General features: G+C 51.7%; 1 protein-coding gene across 2 annotated transcripts in view; it reads right to left on the bottom strand.

Moving 5' to 3' along the window:
* The window catches only part of LOC122379081 (protein hu-li tai shao-like), a 26408-nt gene extending 6502 nt beyond the window's left edge, over positions 1–19906 (bottom strand). The window contains exons 1-3 of one of the 2 annotated variants that reach the window (XM_043361006.1): positions 19754–19906; positions 13929–13996; positions 509–683 (exon numbers count right to left, since the gene is read on the bottom strand). In XM_043361006.1, the coding sequence (XP_043216941.1) occupies positions 509–679 (171 nt within the window). In that variant the 5' untranslated portion in view covers positions 680–683; positions 13929–13996; positions 19754–19906. Of the gene's footprint in view, positions 1–508; positions 684–13928; positions 13997–16491; positions 16741–19753 lie in introns of those variants that run through there. The other variant, XM_043361007.1, reaches the window with a different exon arrangement.

Genomic DNA, 19906 nt, shown 5'->3' with positions numbered 1-19906 from the left:
TAGCTCCGGGCAGGGCTGGCTGCCGCCCAGCCGACCTTTCTCTCCCGCTGGCATGGAGGGGGTATATAGTGCGCCGGGGGGGGGGGGGATGGGGCAGGGCCGCATGGCGCGAGACATCCCTTCTCATTCGTTCATCCAGTCTGTGAACCAAGTCCACGCCCACTCGCTACGGCTCAAACTGCGGCCTATGACCACCAGACCCTGAATCCCCTGAGAGTTCAGCGAATCCAGTGAGCGGATCCAGCAGCAGTCAGTTGGCCGCTTTGTGCCGTAAATCCTGAGATACTAGGGGATTATCACCCATTATCCCACACCACTGCAATAATACCCCAGTATCCTTACCAGCCTAGTCCAAAACCACACCCACAATATCTCAGCATCCTTACCAACCCAGTCCAAAACCACGCACACAACGTTCAAACATTCTAATTTTCCCACACCCCTCCCGCAGTTCCTCAGTACTTAGCACCGCTTCCACCACCGCTACCACCGCTCCGCTCTATCTCACCTTGAAGGACTTGGAGCTGAGGATGGCGTCGACACGTTTCCGTCTGGTCATCTCCCTCATGTCCGCGTCGACCTCGGCTGGTCTCATCCTCTGTCTCTCGAGCTCCTCCTCCGTGAGGCCGCCATTGGCGTCACCGCCGCCGCCGCCGTTCGTAGCCGCCGGCACGTCCATCCGGCTGAAGAAGAAAGGAGAGGGAGGTCAGAGTAATCTTGGGTCAGAGGGGCGGCAGAAGAGGTGGCAGGGTAGGGGGGACGGGGGAGCGTCAGGGAGGGGTCGCTAACACGTTCATCCGGCTGCCGAGGGACGGAGATGGACGTCAGAGAGGGCAGAGAGGGACAGGGAGCAACAAGGACAAAAACACAGACGGGGACAATCAGAGGTGACTGAAGCCGTAGAAGTAGGATAAAGTTGAAAAGCTGGATTTGCAAGGGCGGAGAGTAATGGCAAAAGTCGCCTTCACAGCACATAAATACGGTACACCGAAGAATAACAACGAGCTTCTTGGTAGATTTCTCGGTACTAACATGACGCTGAGGTTGCAAAAGCTCCCAATTGAAGTTCCCATAACTTGGCTTACAGCCTGGCTGGGACGATCACCGTTGTTGCGAAACGGTGACTTCACCTCCTGCTCAAATGCTCTCGGATAACCCGTTGGCAAAGCTGCTATGAAGCCTGACCCAAACTAAAACACCAGCCTGAGATCATTGGCTGGCGCCATAGACATAGACCGCCCTTATTGGTGTGCCATATCCACCCACATGAGGTGCGGGCTGCCAGGTTCACAGGCGGTGTGAACTGGCCCTGCGGCAGCCGCCAAAACCCCGTACCCGTGCAGTGGAGACACTGCCGAGACATTATCACACAGAATGATGACCGTAAAGAGGTGTCAGGTATAGTGAGCATCCACTGAGGCCCACGAGGAATGACAGTTGGTCAGGGAAGTCAATTGGTATGATAATAAATCAAACTACTCAAGTTAATGTTTTGCTTTTTAATATCAGACAATATCAAGCTTTTCAATTTGATGAATATCATGTTTACCGAAATTCTCGCGCAAATATGTTCATGAATGGAACGCAATTGCACTGGAGTATATACGGGAAGAGCGCTTCGCAGAGCGGCGAGCACCAATATGAATCGATATGGCTGAGGGGCTGATAAGAGCAACCACTCTGGGTTATGGCAGCAATCTAGAGACTACAACGTATCGATAAATGTGACCTCAGGCGGCCATACGATTTGTACTTGCTATAGTGCATTCCAATTCAGCGTTTACAACTAGATGATAAGGGGCCGTTTGATTAGAGAAGAAATCCGTTTACCCCTAAATTCCTGTGTCACACCGATCAAATGTTATTTCTTCAAACCATCAAGAAATGGAAGGCAGACTCAGATAGGTGGCATTTATTGCAAACGGTGAGGCGTATGTGCGTGTGTGTGTGTGGGGGGGGGGGGGCAGCAGACAGGATCTGACCCACAGTAATCACCTCCCACCTGTGTCTGCTGCACCACCTGTCAGTGTGACAGTTCGTCAGACACCAGACCCGACACGGAGGGGCTGACCGGTGACTGAGGGAGAGGTCAGTGACCTATAGAGGGAACTGAAAAGGCTACAGCAAACCGGAGCTGCCGCTAAGCCAGTACCACCCCTTCGGCACCAGCAAACGCTGACCGCTGACCGGTGTGTTCAACCACTGATCGACCCATACTGGTTCACAGCGACGCCCTTTATGGCCGGCAGACTCACGTGGCCGGGTCACGGGTGGGCAGTGGCCCGACAGCGTGAGTCAGGCACCCTTCACATGTCCGTGTCACTACCCCCAGCGGACTGCCGATGACATAGGAGACTGCAAAATGTCACATGGACTGTATGTATGACACAGCGAGGTGCCAGTGTCACCGCCAGCGCAAATCAGGCGGTGTCACTGCTTCTCCCAAGTCTCAGCGACAGAAGCGTGCAAACTGCGAGTGCAATTGAACAGGTACAGATAACATGCCAGCCCCCCAAAGTTAGTGAAACGACTACCCTCAAGAAATGGTAGCAGTCGCGAAAACTGGTCGACTTTATCCGCCAGACATCGCGGAGGCCGGTGTCGGTGTCATAAATGATAGGCTCACGCCATATAACGGAATGATACAGTCGTCACCCCATGCTTGTCTGGCCGGTGTTTCCTGGTGCTGTCGCAGGAAGCACCACCGTCACACCTATGGAGAAGGTGCAGCTCCCAGTAGTCAACAGTGTCCCGCGATACGAACAGGTGAAACGCAGCCAATTACCGTGAAACACTCTCAGCATGAAAAATATCCGTCAGATCCACACAGCGCTGCCGGTTTGCGCTAGAAACACACGCAAACCGCAACGCAAAACAAGCTAAGATAAGACATCAAATGTGGCGAGAGGAACCGTCTTCTGCCAAATCCCAGAAGCAGCGGCCACGTGCGTGAACATCATAATGCCATTAAATACAGTTACAAATAACAACTGTAGGCTGTTCAGCTCTTGATTGTTTCTTTTTGCTCCGCATGCCTTCCACCTTCAATAAACTCCACCCATGTCGAATTCGGCCAGACCTCTGCAATTCCCTCCCGATCATTACGATCACCCCGGGCGACAGATCACCCTCCCATCCGTCTCCTTCCGTCTCTGCACCACTAGGCGACAGAGCACCCTCTCTCTCCTCCCGTCTCTGCCGCCCCACTACCGGGTGACGACGGCGGTCGAGCGCAAGTGATCCTTATCGATCGAGATGGCCTACCACTAGATCGGGCCGCGCCGAGCGGGGCTGGCTGGGTCCCCGGGCCGCGCCCAGCGGGGATGGACAGCCCAATGTGGGGCTGTGTCCCCTGGAAACGCCCAGTGGAGCTGGGCAGCCCAATGTAGGGCTGGGCCCCAAGGAAACGCCAGGAGAGTTGGGGAGGTCCCGGGGGCTGGGTCGTACTTCGGGAGCGCGTTGCACTGAAAATGGTCCCACTACTGTATGGCTCCAGTTGAATAGCTTTGGAGCTCGCCTGGGCAGCGCCGCCCGCGGGCGACCCCTCGCACGAACCTCGCAGCCGGCGGCGGCGGTGACAGCACAGTTGTGGGATCGATGACCGGGATCCCTCCGCCGACGGCAGACAGACCAAATGAGCCGCGGTCGAACGGAGAACAAACACTGCTGGCGGAGCCTGGTGCTGTTACTCCCCGGTGAATTGGAATGGCTCATTGGCTTTGGGCTGTCTGGCTCGGTCTATGAGGACCAGAGCGGATCATATCCCTGAGTCACGGTCACCGTCATGTAGAGCAGCCAGTGCAATGCATATATAAAACGTTGAAGGTAAACAACAGCCTACACATGCACCGTGAGCCAAACGGCAATTATTGGTTCTAAAAAATGTGAAGAAACATCAAATGGCCTCTGTCTGGCTGTTACATAAGTACCGTAAAGTGGGGCTATTTGAGACAGTGGGGCTATTTGAGACAGTATTTAAAATCGCTATAAAATGAAGATCGTTTGATTTTTGTGTGATATTTTTGCTCAGGGAGGTGTGGAATCGAGCAGTAAATCGCCTGAGCAAAAAATTAATCATAATTTTTAAGTGGTTTTTATTTTATAGCAATTTTAAATACTGTCTCAAATAGCCCCACTGTCTCAAATAGCCCCACCTTACGGTAGTGGTAGCTTACGATCCTGATTGACTGTGATTGATTGCTTTCTTGAAAGCTCACTGATGCCTGGGAATCTGCATGGATACGGTAAGAAGCCCGCAATAATACATGTTCATCGAAACGCTTCTACAAATTCATAAAGCGCTGACGTCGTTTCTGTACTGCACAACACATGTGCTGTGTTACATTTCCAATTTATTCACACCTGTAGTAGGTACGGGTTCAGACACAGCTGTAGGACACCCGCCTGCTGACTCCTCTGGATAGCGTCGTCAGGGGAGGGCTCCGTTTGCATCTTAGCCAGTTGGCAGCGCCACAGGCCGACCCACTGCCTACACCGGTTCCAGTTGGCCGCCTTCCACGACCGCAGAGATCCACTTCACAACAACCCAGACAAATGCCCCACCCCGGCTGGCATCGTCTAGACTCAACTGTTCGCAGGCACCACCAGTTCCCACATTTGCCGCTATTCCACCCTGGCCAGCAGCATCGCAATCGACAACGTGTTGCCCCGGGCCGACGATGAGGGGATTTATAGCTCCCGAGCTGACCAAAAGTCAGAAGGGGCGGTGCATCTTCCCTGGAATGCCGATAGGGTGGTGTGTCTCCCCTGGGTTGGCGATAGAATAGTGGATCTCATCTGGACTGGCGATAGAACGGTGCGAGGAGTCTGCCTTTCCAGGTTAGTGACAGAAGTTTATTCAGCTCCCCACGCAGACGATGGGACGGTCTTCCCCCTGTCTCCCCACGCTGACGATATGGCGGTCTATGATCTCCCCGCGCTGACGATGGGGCAGCCATATGCATCTAACCGCGCTGACGGCGGGGGCGTTCCGTCTCCTAATGGGCCGCCCTCTGACCTGCCGTGATGGATGGTGCCCGCCCGAGACGGACGGAGAGTAGGAGATGCACACGGACACACGGACACGGCGCAGCACTTCGGACACGCAGACGCAGCGCTGTACCATTGCGGACATCGCGCGGACTGGCAGTTATCCCAGAGAAAAAGCACACAAGACAAAACAACACGGACAGGGCGGGGAAGGAAGGTGAGAGGAGAGGAGAGGAGAGGAGAGGAGAGGAGAGAGAGAGAGAGAGAGAGAGAGAGAGAGAGAGAGAGAGAGAGAGAGAGAGAGGGACAGAGAGAGAGACAGAGAGAGAGACAGAGAGAGAGACAGAGAGAGAGACAGAGAGAGAGACAGAGAGAGAGAGAGAGGAGAGGAGAGGAGAGGAGAGGAGAGGAGAGAAAAAGAGAGAGGGAGAGAGAGAAAAAAGAGAGGAGAGAGAGAAGAGTCACCACCGGGAACCATCCTATGTTGACGACGATGCGGCGCCTCAGCTGCCGATCTCACCAGTTCCCTCACCACTCGGGAGTGTCACTGTTTGGAGAGAGTAAGTGCAGGCACGCAGGCCGATACCGCGCCGGTCAGCGACGCACTAAACAAACTGACCGCCCCACGCACGGGAAGCGACTGTGAAGTGTGAAGGGCGAATGTCTCTGCGCGACGCAGCGCCTCGTCAATGTTAGTATAGAACGAACCGAGTAGAAGAGAGGAACTATGTCAAAGATGAAACCAAAGTCACATTCGAAAGCGACGAGAAGCAGAACAAATAACAACAAGGGCCAAAACGAGAAAAAAAATACAACCTACATCTGCATATCCGCATGCGGATGTATCGAATATCACGTTATAAAAACGAGCACAGAAATGATTGTAGGAGAAAAAAGGGTTTCCGACCAACAACAGCAATTCTACGCTGCCAGTTCTCACAAGGCCCATTGCCCATCGTACAACGGTTTTATGTCAACGTCGATTCCTTGCTCTCCTTGCATTTGGCAGAGCCCCTGTGCCCGGTTCGTGTTACACTTTGAAGTCCTTCATAAGCGCGAGGCACAGAGCCGGGTGATAGTCTGGCCGCTGGCCTTTCCGATTCTGGGAACCTGACCTGCATTTAATCATGATCCACTAGCACGCTCTGGCGGCCTTGAGAGCGGTACGGGAGGGTGGCACTGTGGGGTGACAGGCTTAGCGGAAATCCATTTCCTTTGTTTCTGTGTTTCCTGTCGGATAAAGGGCCACCATTAACGGGAATAAACATAGCGTCAACAGCCGGCTTTGGCTGTGGAAGGGAAACGGATCATCCAGCAGGGTCGCTATTTACGGTCCACCGCAGAAAAGAGCAATGTCACCGGACGTGCGGCTCCAACAAATGCTTTACCCGCACGGCATAATATAACCGATACATAGTAAAATGCTGACCAAGTACTCGGTCATTCTGCCACCCAGTCACCAGAGTGCCCCCACCCTCCTCCATGCCCAGCCCCGCCAGCAGGCTCTGTCCTTTCCAACAAATGCACGGCTTCTGCCATGACTGCTGGATTCGATACTGGGTGATGACCATGCTCCTTTAGTGTTTCTTGATCAGTGTGCCCCGTTCAGAAAAGAGCTAAGTGGGCACTTGCGTCGCAATATGCAGAACATGGATTCATTCTGTTGAGGTCTACAGTACAAAGTCAATATATTCGATATATTCAGCGGACTTTCAACCCGTGTGAGAACGTTACCTCTTTCAGGAATGGCAATACAGGAAAGTCTTCCACAAGGACGGAGCTTTCTCGCATCAAATCAGCCTTTTCCGTGTTGCTATAGCATCGACCCTCTGACGGACCCGTGCTGGCCGGCACACGCCAGTCGGTGGTCCCCAAACCTGCACTACCACCCGGCCCGCCGGTTTGGGGGCCACTGGGGATCGATGCCGGCCGACCGTCGCCGGCGGCGGGGGACAGCGGCGGCACAGGGCGTGGCCCCCCTCCCCTTGGAGACAGCGGTCCACGGCGTCAGACGATCGGGATAGACACAATTCAGATCAATATCTGAATGAGTATATTGTGACCGTTTCAAACAATAACATACAATACCCTCAACTTTAGCTGTTGAAGTATGGCAAGAACAATAAAGGCGCATGCCAACACGAGCAAGGCTATCGAAACAGCTGTCTAAAAGTGTTCACATTTCGTACAACTCCCATATCGTGGACAAGTTTTAAGCATTTTAGCGCTTTTCATGCTTTGTGTATTTTAAGACGAGTGCGGCTTGGACAGACAGCTGATCAGCGTGCGGATCAGACAGTGCCAACGCGAACGTGACAAATGACAAAATCATATTCAGCAGTTCGTCACCAACCAAAAATAATAATCATGCACAAACGATAATTGAGCCAAGCGTAGCCAGAGTGTCACAGTGCGCATCGAAAGCAGGAAACGCATCGCACGAACGGACAAAACAGGAAACGAATCCGCAATGAGCTTGAGCCACAAGCGTGCCAGATCGTATCACTATGGCAGAGTTGTGAAGGTCCATCGGAACAAACACAAAGCAGGGAGCATTGAATCCCTTCAAAGCAATATTCATGCGTTGGACAAAACTGGACGTTTCGGAGAGCGCATTCAGAAGTGCATAGACACGAGAATTGTCCACCGACCTGCACTGCACCAGACCGCAGGTCAGCGTTCCTAGCATCGTAGTGACGACGATGTCCAACGCAGGACAGGTCACAGGTCACGGGTCAAAGGTCACGTAGAAGGCACAGACTGGTCAGCAGTAATGGGTCCAGTCGAACCCGCAAAGCCAGCAAAGAGATCACACCCTCCGACCAAACCGTGGCCAAAACCACACGGAATCACCAGCACTTCAACACTAAAGGCACGAGCCTGCGTTTCTGGAGTCACATATCACGAGCCAGCGGCTCTCACGGACGGTCACGGACTGTCACCGATGGAAACGGACGGCCTCGGCGGCTGGGCGGCCGGTCGGATGGCGCCACACTGCCCGGGGTGCGGCCGACCGACCAGGGCATGCGCACGCATCCCCAATCGAGGGGTTCGGCCGCCGGCGGCGGTCCAGGCGTAGGCTGTACCCCTGTTTAACCATCGACCGTACATTGAACAGTGCGCGGTGCGTGCACCGATGCACGCTCACCCAAAATCGGGAGGAGCGGTGACGCCCGGGAAGACATGGAGTGCTTAGTGCAAATTTTTTTTTTTCAGAATTTCCAGACAACTGCCGAGGATTAAGTGAATCTGCTAAACTCACTCCAAAGGCATGCTTGCCCCGATGCAGCATGGGTAAAATGAATGCTTCTAATAAAGACAGATACCTAACTAATCATGAGCCCCAGCTATAGTACGGAACGCCAACCAACCCGTCGAGCCAGGACTACATCTGCCGGCGGCCGCCGGTCCTTCCTGTGTCCGTCTCGCTGAGAAATTCCCACCAATCAGACCAATTGTAGGCAGCCAACCGGCACAAGTGCCGCCGCGCACCCCGCCGCAGCGGACCGGCGCGCGGGGGTGGCGGCGACGACGGACCAACGCCCACTGACACCACGTGACTCAGTTGGTAAACCCCTCACAACCGTGGCAACAAACCCCGGTGAAGTTCAACACATACGAGTACATACTACATCTTCATTATATCGCTAGATGTGCTTAACCCTCGCCCATGTAGGGGGGGTTGGTGCAACCCCCCCCCCTGAGGTTTTTCGGAAATAGTGCAAAAACGGCGGCGCGCAGCGCCGCCAAATTTTGGGTACCTTATGGGGCAAACCTTGCGCATCTTTTGATAAAAAAAATTTGACCGGGTCATGTCAGGTCACGGAGTTATGACGTCACAAAGGGAACAGCCTCCGGCCGGATTTTCACAAACTGAGTGCCAACGCCCGAGGTTTCCTGCCGGTGGTACGGACATCGGTTGATGGATCGTGATGAAACTTCCCATGCATGTTGGGGCAAGTATTGGCTATCATATGGTATAAGAAACTTGACCGGGTCAGGTCAGGTCACGGAGCTATGACGTCACAAGAGGAACAGCGTCCGGTACTATTTTTGAAAAGCGCCCGAACCACTATTTTGCTAATTCTTGTCACCTCAATGGGAATATGCAGCAATATTAGCTTCTATAGGAAGCAAATGGACATCCCAAATCCAAAAACACAATCAGATTTCAAAAATTTAAATTTTGATTTTTCGAATTTCTGCCGCCGACTGTGACCTTGCCGACTTCCGGCGCTCCCAACGCGCCATTTTTAGAGCTAGGGAAACGAAATACATACCAAACGATAGAGAATTGATCAAGGAACACGATAGTGAAGGTTTCAAGTCGATATCTCCCACCGTTTTGCCGCAATCGCCGCGGAAAATTTGAAAAAGTCTATTTTTCCGAAAATTTGACCTTTGACCGGTCAAAAGTAGGTCAAATGTTGACCTAGGACCAAAAAATATACCACCAATCGCGAGATCTCGTTGAGAGCAATCCGTTGGTCCTTTCCGCTAAGCTCTACGACGCTCCGTTTTCAAACGCCAAGGGGGGGTCGCACCAACCCCCCCTGCATGGGCGAAGGTGGCAGATCGCCGTTTACGGGCGAGGGTTAAGGGATAGTTTGTTCACCTTTCACCTTCGCTGAGACGGTGAAGCCTCAGTCGTTCTTTTCCTTCATCACCAGTTACTAACAAGATCTACCAAATGTGTCAGCCAAGACAAATGGAGCATTGGCGCCTCAGCAAAAGTATCGAATCGTTCAAAATGGCATCGAGTCGTATCGCCTGCGAGTCGAGATGTCGGGCGACACGGGCGGGTGGCGTGGCGCGGCGGTCAGCTGCCTGAAACTGACAGACCGCCCCTACTGACAGCCTACCCCAGACTACAGTTCGCAAAAACTCTACACCGCCCAATCGAGCCCGAAAAACGCTAACGCGCGGCCTGAGCACATCACAATGGGATGAGCAAAAACCAGGAAGCGGGTGCTGCAGAGGCATGTCCGAGGTGAAATACGCGCTGTCAGAGAGTCGGCAGGATGGCCAAGAGCCAGGCTGGCTGAGAATACGGGCTCAGAATTCACAGCATGAACGCAGCAGCGAGCTAGGAAACACATACATAGTGTAGTTCGAGTTCCTCGCCTTGAAATATAACAACACATTTTTTTTTTTGATTTGACAAAATTCACTGCTTTTATTAGATATATTGACAGGACAGTGCTGTGCTGAAAATGGAATCAGTGCTGTGCTGAAATCTGTTCTGAAAATGGAATGACTGGTTACCATCAAATAGCTCCACGAGGCCATCGATGCAAGCTACCGTAATCTCCGTAAGGTCACGACTACGAGCCAGGTTGCCGTTCTCCCAGTGGGACGGGCGGGCTCGGTGGAAGGCCGTCCTGCTCCGGCCTGCGGCTGAGCTCACCGGCTCGGCACGCGGCCCGGCGGACATCGTAAACAGATACGGTAGTGCCGGCGGCGGCGGCACAGGCTAGACTCAGTCAGCCGGGAGGGCAGCCGCACGAGCCAGTGACGGCGAACCGCTCCGGGCGTGTGGATGATACGAGTTCGGCCCCTGCCCCGGCCGTCTGTGCTTCAGCTACGGCTCCTGGATACACCTTAGACGGCCGAATTCACCGCAGACCGAAGCCCAATCGGTGGACGGCCTCCAGTCCAAAAGACGGTGACAGGCTACGTCGACCTTCGCAAGCCAATGATCGTGCGGCAGAGGCTGTCCACCGCTAATACAACTCTGGTCACCTAAGTCTGGACCTCAGGCAACGGCAGCCACGCCGCACACACGTCAGATGCAGACCAGCGTCTCCACTACTCAGTACACAACTCCACCTCCCCTCCCTTTACATGCAACCTCCCCCTCTCCCGACAGACAGGTGAGGTAAAAACCGGACGGGGGCAGCTGCCAGCCCGGTATCGGCCCGCTCTGTATTCGGGGCGGACCGGACCGGGCGGAGTGCAGCAGAGATGTGCAGCCATCAGCACCGGCTGACAGAGGTGGTCGGCGCCCTACGCCAAAACATCCGGCGGACCGGTCACGTGCCGAACGGGCACCGCGAGCCGAGCGGAGAGGTCAATCGTGTCATTACCGACAGCATGGTGGTAGTGCGACTGTCATCAGACAGTGGCGCCGTAGTGTTACGGTCATCAGACAGTGTGGCGGCTGTGTCTCGACAGTAACATCCATAGCGGGAGCACCTGGCAGACTACCAGACTGCCGTGTCTTCCATAGGAGCAGTAACTGCCACCTGGCACACTCCCAGGACTTCAGTAATATCCATAGCAGCACTATCTGGCAGGCTGCAGTAATATCCATAGCAACACTACCTGGCAAACTGCCCAAATGTCGCCGCCACCACAGGCGCCATGACATCACGATAACCACTGAGACTCAATGCACGACACAGCGTCCTGAACTCAGTGCATTGGCACCAGGCAGATATGGTGGCGGGCACACCGAATGTATGCAGGCTACCTTGGTTATACATGCACCGGTTGAAATCGCGTCCCGTAACCAAAGCCAGCACATACGGGCAGGCAATACGTTCAGATGAGATCGGGTTCGACAAGGGGCCAGTTTGTTGAGCCCATAGAAGTCGTGCTCTGGCTTTCGGGAGTCGGGCGGGAGGTGCGCGGCGACTTGTGCACGAAGTGGACACGGTTCACCTGGAACCATCCCGGCATCAGCCTCCGGTTCGCGGCAATTCAGTGTACCGTACTTAGTCACACTAGTCAAATACACAGGAACGGTAGTACGGCGGGATCGGCAAGACGGCGCCAGAGAGCGAGAGTCAATATTTCAGCCACGGTCCCGGACCAAATACTCTGCTCACATGTCTCTGTCACTTGTCAGCATCCAGCTCCCGTGTCCTGACGTCAAGTCATCTGACATCCAGTCAAATGAGGTCTTAGGACCGGGACTCAAACGGCGAGGTGCAACGAAACAGGGCGATAGATAACCCAGCGTCAGGTGGCGGAATTATTATGTATATAGATGCCTAGACAAACATTAAGGCCACATTGGTAGCAGCCGAATAGATGTGGAACAAATTTAGCGACAGTGCTTTGGAAGAGGCTCGAGAACACTTCAGCCGTCTCCATACGGGTGTTCGCTGTGACAAAGCGTCCCACATTTCACGCCCGATGAGGTGACCTCACTGTCAGCAGAACAGTTCAGCGGGATACTAAATAAACCGCGGCCCCGGACTCGGCCCAGTTCAAACGTCATCAAAACTAATGGCAGTCATAGCTCAGCCGCAGACCCGAATTATACGCATCACCCGTCAACCATGCAGCGCCAAACACTAAACTTGTGGGAAGCTCCATCACACTTTCAAAGCCAAGTCTTCTAAAGCATACTACAAATCCCAATTTAGGTAGCTTGGTCCCTTTGTCTGCGTCTCCGTTTTGTCTTGCACCGTTTTAAAAAAGTTCATAACTTCGATTTCCCAGGGACTCACAATAAAGTCGCTAGTTCGCCGGTGCTCGTTTAACCATACAACAGCCTGGCTTGGGAGCTGTGCACTGTGCGGAAGGCAATCCAACACCATGACAACCTGTAGTCAATGGGGACCCGCCATGCCATGCAACCCGACGTCGTTTTAGCCAACACAATAACGACGCGGGTGAAGCTGCAGCTCCACCAAACACGGCCGCTGTGTCCACCCACCAGCAGGCGATCTGCGGACGGGTCCGCCATCGCGCCTAGCGGGGGTGGGAAGGGGAGCAGAGAGCGGGGGAGGAGAGGGGCGGTCAGCGGCACCGCACCACTACAAATGATCCACCGGACGTGCCCGCCACACCCCTCCCCTACCCACCGCGCCCCTCTCGCGTCACGACCGGCCACGACCACAGCCGCGTGACATCAGGGGCGGCCCGGCGCCGGTCACGGTCCGAAAACAGACGAGAACAGGGAGCAGCCGCCACCCACACAGGCGGCCGCCGTACGCTGTCCGTCACAGCCCGTGACGAGCGTCACACGGTGCGTTACGGCTGGTGATTGACGGCAGTACGGCGCGGCGAGGGTGGTTACACAGCGGAGGGGAGGGACGGCGACTCATGTCCCCTCCACCACCCATTACACCGTCAAGGCACACACCGTCACGGCACATCGGAACCGTTACGGCAGCGCCGACAGTCACGCCGTCACGGCCAGCGACTGTCCGCCGACACCCGTCAGCGCAGACAGGTGGATCAGGGAGCACTGAAGCACACCGGCGAGTTACGAAGTGAAACTTCACACGGTGATCTACGAGTGGCTCCAGAGGAGATGAAATAAAACTGAACTTAGCGTGAGCTGTCTCCGTCTTTCAAGGAACAGGGAGCGAGTGAGTTGGAATATTAAAGGGACTATCCCACCTTTAACATGGGGTATGAGTTGAGATAGCCAAGTTTGCGGCGAGGTTCAGAAACCACTATCTATCTAGGTTGCAACTCCCGCGGCCTCTTGGTGTTGAAGAAATTCGTTCCCTTCATTTGAAAATGGGCCTTGTACAAGGCCCTATCTTCAACATGGAGCGACCGTTAGTGTGACGTCACCTCGTTTAGTCATTCTGATTTAAATGAGTTTGTTCGTTGAAAAATCGCTTAAAACTTGGTCTGAACTTTGTTGTGGTGCCTACAGAGTAAAAAGAATCAGCTTTATGACAGTAATGTGGCCTGGGGAAGGAGCTAATTTTGGGCTGTGACGTCACATATTTGAAAGTATGTGTTTGGAATATGGGAAGCCTAAGATGTTTAATGAAAAATAAATGCCAGAACCGTGTTCCTGGTCATCCAATCTATAAAGTCGGGCACAATTTAACTGGTTTTAACAACATTTTAGAAGGTGGGATAGTCCCTTTAAGAGGGCAACATTAGGATTCTCAGCTGAAACGTGACGACAGATACAGTGACAGACAAACGTGACGAAGATGGTGCCGACAGTTTCAGTCGTGACCTACCTTGTGTCAGTACGTCCCTGTCCCTGATGTCAATGTATCTTCACTCGGAAGACGGCTTCACAGTCACCCTGCGAAAGGAAACTTAATGTCACTGACAGTTTCATTTGAACGACCCTCTGGACACCTGTGCCCTCCCTCAGCACACAGCCCCCGTTCAACTCTCAATACAGGCGGCTCCTAGGGAAATATACATCAGGCTTCCCACCAGCCGTACTAAATCGACGTGCACGGCTACCAAGGAACCATAAAGGCTGAGCCGCGCCCGCCAGCCCCCTCCCGATCCCCAGACGGCTTATCGTCACCTTCCGTCCGATCCTGTCGGACTGATAGGCGATCAGCCGAGCACCTCCCCCCCCCCCCTGCACGATCGAGAGCTATGAGAGACAAGCCACGCGCAGCCAATTATTACTGTATTTGCAATAATGTGGACAACCACATGCCGAATCACACACAACACACAGCACCAAGCACGTTTAAGTGTTCTACTCTGTAAGACGTAGGCATACATTCGTCGGAGTCCCTGATCTACCATATCCAGTATCCACTCCTCTATACGCCCCTCCCCTAACAGGCCGCAGCTACCTACCAGACCACAGCGATAGCACCGGTCCACCAGCAATTTAGTAATGAACGACTGAGCTATGCCTAAGAGCACCGCAGCTCTAGCACCGCAATGGATCGTGGCAGCTTAGCCGTGAGAAGTCGCCGTGGCAGCTCGATAGCTGTGACAGACCGCGACAGCCGTGGCCGTGGCAGCTCGGCAGGCACTGACAGCAGTGGCAGCCCGTGGCAGCTCGACAGACATTGACAGTGCTGCGGCTCAGCAGCCATGATCACGGCAGCTCGGCAGGCACTGACAGCAGTGGCAGCCCTTGGCAGCTCGGCAGGCATTGACAGTGCAGCGGCTGCGGATCAGACCGGTGGGCCCAGAGGGCACCGCACCCCTTGACGACCGGCAACCTCAGTGACAGGCCGGTCGGACCGCGGTGGGTGACGTCACCCCTCGGTATCGACAGGTTTGACGGGTGCCTGCGGTAGGGGGATATGGAGGGGAGGGCGCCGTGGCCAGCTCCGGTAACCGCCAGACTGATCAGCAGCCAGTTTTGGTGCCGTGAATGGGGAAAAGTTGTTGCTAAGCAAACAAGGTGCTGGCAGCACCTAATCAAGTGATCTAGCCGGCCCCTCTATTAAGACCTTTCCATGGCCCCAACGGCCGACACGCTTGGCCTAATGTATTCACCAAGAATAGACACGAGGCAATTGTAATACAAGGTCACAATAGCATTGTCCTGCAATCTGCATGCTCAGGCCTCAGTGACCGCTGTAATTATCATGATTCGTTTACTTAATTTATTTACTAGTGCTGAGTCACCATACATATAAAAAATTACAGCGCCCAGCCCAGCCAGCCGTTCGTCATGCAATCGAAAGCTTTGTTACCAGCTTAAGGAACTGGCTTCCCAGACACTATCGTCTCTCCTAGAGTCACGTCACATAACGGCTGCCTTTTCACCTCACACGAACAAACAGCCAGAGCTCAACTCAGCTCACCAGCCACGGGTAAAACCACAGAACAGCTGAACGGCTAACTGTTCCCATGACACCGGTAGATTGCATTTTCATCCCTTTCATAACCACGCAGTACCGAAATGAGACCAAGTGAGATCAACAGCTCCGGAATCGGGTCAGTGAAGATGCGAATATCACTGACAGAGCTCCCTGGGCTTGTCACACCCACTGACCCCATACGATATTCACTGCAGCTGCATACTGTGGCGAGCCGAAGACTGACGATTCATACATACATTGACACTTGACAGACATGCAGAGCTATACCGGCGACTCGTTGGGTGACCGTATCGGGTAGACCGCCCAGCCGCAGCCCAAACAGAGCTGCGTCCGAGACTGACGAGGGGACCCGCGATCGGGCCAGTCCCTGTCCTCCGCCGGAGGGATTACATATTTCGTACGGATAATAATAAACAAACGCCGCATCGAGTGCACTTCTCGGGTGTCCTTCAGTCCCGTAACCTAGCATTCTCAGTCTAACTGCTGATTGATGGCGTCAATCTACGCAAGATCGAATAGCTGTGAGGATAGTATACGAATTCCGCAACTCGTAAGCCCGAGATCCTGCTCAGTTCTAGACGAGTAAAGTCCCACGACACACACATCGAACGTTCAAATATGCCTGTCAAAATAATCAAAACCTAGAAATACGACCACAGCAGAGGCGGCGAATAACAGGAATGAGGGCAAACGTAAACGTTACAGCGAAAGGCTCGAGGTTAGAAACTACACTTTCTTGATCTCTTCTGGATAGGTATCCACTGAATGTGGCATCATAATAAATATATGGTTTTACCACATATCAATACGCAATTATTCCACGGATCAACTGCCGGACAGACAGTCACAAGGTGTCCAGCCAGGAAAACGCTGTCACGATCGACGAATGCGAGCTAAAGGCTTCATCCCACATCCAGAAGCACGGTAAACACTGACCGTACTGCCCTGTCCTGAGCCGCCCCAGTTCGCAGCAGAGTCAGCCTGCCGCACCCACCTGGTTATCAATGGTCAGATTCTCCAAAACCACTGCCCCGAGCACCACCACTATATCGCAGATCCCAGCCTGCCACCCGATAGGCCACAGCACAGAGCACCACACCACGGGGAGACCACTGGCGAGACGTCGCACAGACCAGCGGACCGACGCCGCGCCCCTTCTACTCGCAACACCACCGCTCGTCGGCAGACCCGTCACACACACTGGCGTGGCTCCCTCCCCACACCAGCGGACGACGACCGCCGCACAGCCAGCTTCCCGAGCCGGCCGCCAGGGGCGCTAGCGTACGGGGCAGCGTAGTCAGCGATGCTAGCGCCAGTGGTTGACGGTATATAGGGCCTTGGTAGACTCAAGGTAGGCTGATACAGCCACAAAGTAAGAAACTTTGTGGACTCATGCAGACGTGTCTTACAAAGGAGGATAATGGTGGTGTTCACAATGTGTACACTGCAGTGTACACTGTTAGCATGTAAGACATGAAATTTTATTTCGGATAATTACGCATTTCTTACACTAGCAGAAAAATCATACCGTTGTTTGGTCTAACTTTGGGCCGTGTGGGTAACTTTGTTCCACGAGGAAAAAAATGGCTAAATTTTGATAAGCTTAATACCCATGCGCGAGAAATGGCATTTTTGGGCCGGAACCAATGAAGTAGTCAATGATAAACCCAGGGGCACAAAAAATACGTCATCATGTCGATTTTGGATTTTCTAGATTTTTTTTTGGTGAAGCTCCTTTTTTTCACCCAATATTAAGGTTTAGGTAGGTCCCTGTACGGGGCTCAGATGCTACCAGCCGAATCGATTTTTGCAATTTGCCTGAATAGGACATCATGTGAACTTTGCATTCGACTATTGGTAATTTATTTTCCTCAAACATTTTTTTAAAATTTGGGGGTGGTCAATGTTTATACATATTTTTTGCCGTTAATTCAATAACTTTGGGCCACCCGCAGGAAGGGTAAATCCAGGGGTGATTTAAAGTTCCGACACCATATGATGAAGAGGGTCGTCGTGTCGTTCGTTGTGTTCCGTGCCTTTTATTGTGTGTGGTTCGTCGCGTCGTTGGTTATGCGTTAATGTCCCAGCGGGATACGTAAGCGACCTACAGTCATGATGGTGTGCATCATCCCGTGACTATGTTTGTACAATGTACAAGTTTGCTGTTCCTTTTTTAAAAGCCCCTAAGTGGACCAATGTATCCATAATGACCGCTAACATTGATACTTTTGGCTTTTCCATTGTTTCATTGATGCATTTATTCATATGGTACAAAGTTATTTTTGTGCGGGTAACATTGTGCCACTCTAATTTCAAAAAAATAAATTATATGTCATTATCCAAAAAAATTAAGAGTGACTTTAGGTGACCAGCAGGGATGTCACTGCCTTACTGCACAATTTCCTGAACATTTAACAAAATAATTTGGAAGTAATACGAAGAAAAGTCAAAAACTGGTACAAAGTTAGGCCAAACAACGGTACACATGTTTAGAAAGAGAAGAATGCTAACAATAGGCATTACTACTCCAGTCAATACAAAAATTAATACATAAAATGCATACAGATGGAGCAAAGAACAATCAAAACTTCAAAACATTGCACTACTTGGAACATTAACACATCTGCTTTTGAGGAAAGTCATTTTTGTGTTACACAACATGCTAAAACCATTCAGTGTGCTTTACCATCAAAATAAAGCAGAGATGTAGGTGTACATTGTAAAAAATTCAGCATGACATGGAAAATGGCATATTAACCTGGTAAAGGTGGGCAGGGAGCAGCCAACAAGGCAGCATGGATGATAGTGAACTCAGGACAAATAGCAGTCGGTGGGTGGAGCAGCCACAGCCAGCGCAAGTCACTTCAGTGGGGCAGATTGTGTTCAAAGTTGTTGGGCAGCTCAGTTGCACCTAATTGTCCTGAAGCCTGGAAATGTGTGATGGACAGACTACAGGTCATAGGGGCTGACGGCCTGCTGTACACCAGCTCTGCTTAATATCTATCCAATCAAGCTTCAAATGCACAAAATGCTTTGCTGCTAAGACACCACCCACAGGAAAGGTAGGAACTTACTTTAAAATAAACATGGTTATGTCATATCATTATTCATTACACTACAAACAAAAATATTGAAAAGAGCAGTGAGTGAGATGGCCTGTTAACCTATGGTCAAAATGGCTGTCAAAAATATGTAAAGCATTACAGATCATGGCAGCGGTAGCCACGGTGAGGGTACCTGCCAAAGATGGGGAAGCAGATAAGAAGAACGTGGACAATATCCAAACTTTGCACACTTCTTTGCAGAAACCTTATCAAAAGGTTAACTTGGCAAGCCAATTGAAGTCCTGCCCATGTAAATAGCCTCACAAGGACAACATTCTTAAATTCAAATAATGTCTTTTATCCTTATGACAGGCAAACATCTAACTCTTGAGCTGAATCCCAACACATCCCAATCCCAATCCCAAAACGAATACCTTCACAAGAAGTCGTTAAATACGCAATCTCATCTGGTCAGAATCATACAATGAACTGTCAGAATAACAAATTTCATTAAAATCTAGAAGAAATAGGCAAAGGGTGTACAACTACGGGATAGGAAGCGTCTATTGAAGATAGCTTTAAAGGAAATAGTTCACTTTCACGAAATTATATTTTTTGCAATGGATTTATGATTTTTTATGTTCAAAATGATCAGCAAAGAAAATAAAACCTTTTTATAACAAAATATTATTTTCTATATTTTTGATATAGGAAGAACTTTTCAGTTTCTGTAAGGCACACGCGATTCAGTATGAAAAGAGCATGGGTCCCGAAAATTCTTCAGAAGCTATAGAGAAATTATCGCGGCCACCGGCATTTGGGCGATCTGCTCATGCTTTTGTTACTGGAGCGCCTCTGAAGAATTTTCTGAATAATTTTCTTTTGTTACTGGAGCGTTTCTGAAGAATTTTCAGGACCCATGCTCGTTTCATACTGGATGCAAATATATGCAAGGCACACAACCTCAACGCAAGGCACCTTTTTCGGGACGAGAAATAGAATATCTTTGCCTAGGGTGATCGTTGGGCTGTAAAAGCTCCTGATTTATGCTCGTCTCAGCCCAAGCTACGGAACTGCTATTCCAGTTAAAAACCCATGTTAAAATGTGAACTATTTCCTTTAATTCTTAAATAATTCATAGAAATTGCAAAACAAAATGACTTACAAGTTACACATTATCATAAGCTATGGAAAAATCAAATGTTTAAATACCTTTGAAACGGCCGATGACGATGCGTGGAGAAATGATAATTAAAACTTCGTCAAAAAATAAATAGTTTATAAAATAACAGATATTCCGAAGATCAGTTGCTACCACAATGGATGTCGTCGTCGGACGCCGCCGCATATTTACGTCTGGACAAC

This window comes from Amphibalanus amphitrite, unplaced genomic scaffold (genome assembly GCF_019059575.1).
Source record: "Amphibalanus amphitrite isolate SeventyFive unplaced genomic scaffold, NRLGWU_Aamphi_draft 000070F_arrow, whole genome shotgun sequence".
Lineage (NCBI taxonomy): Eukaryota > Metazoa > Arthropoda > Thecostraca > Balanomorpha > Balanidae > Amphibalanus > Amphibalanus amphitrite.
This window is presented reverse-complemented; position numbering and strand designations above follow the sequence as displayed.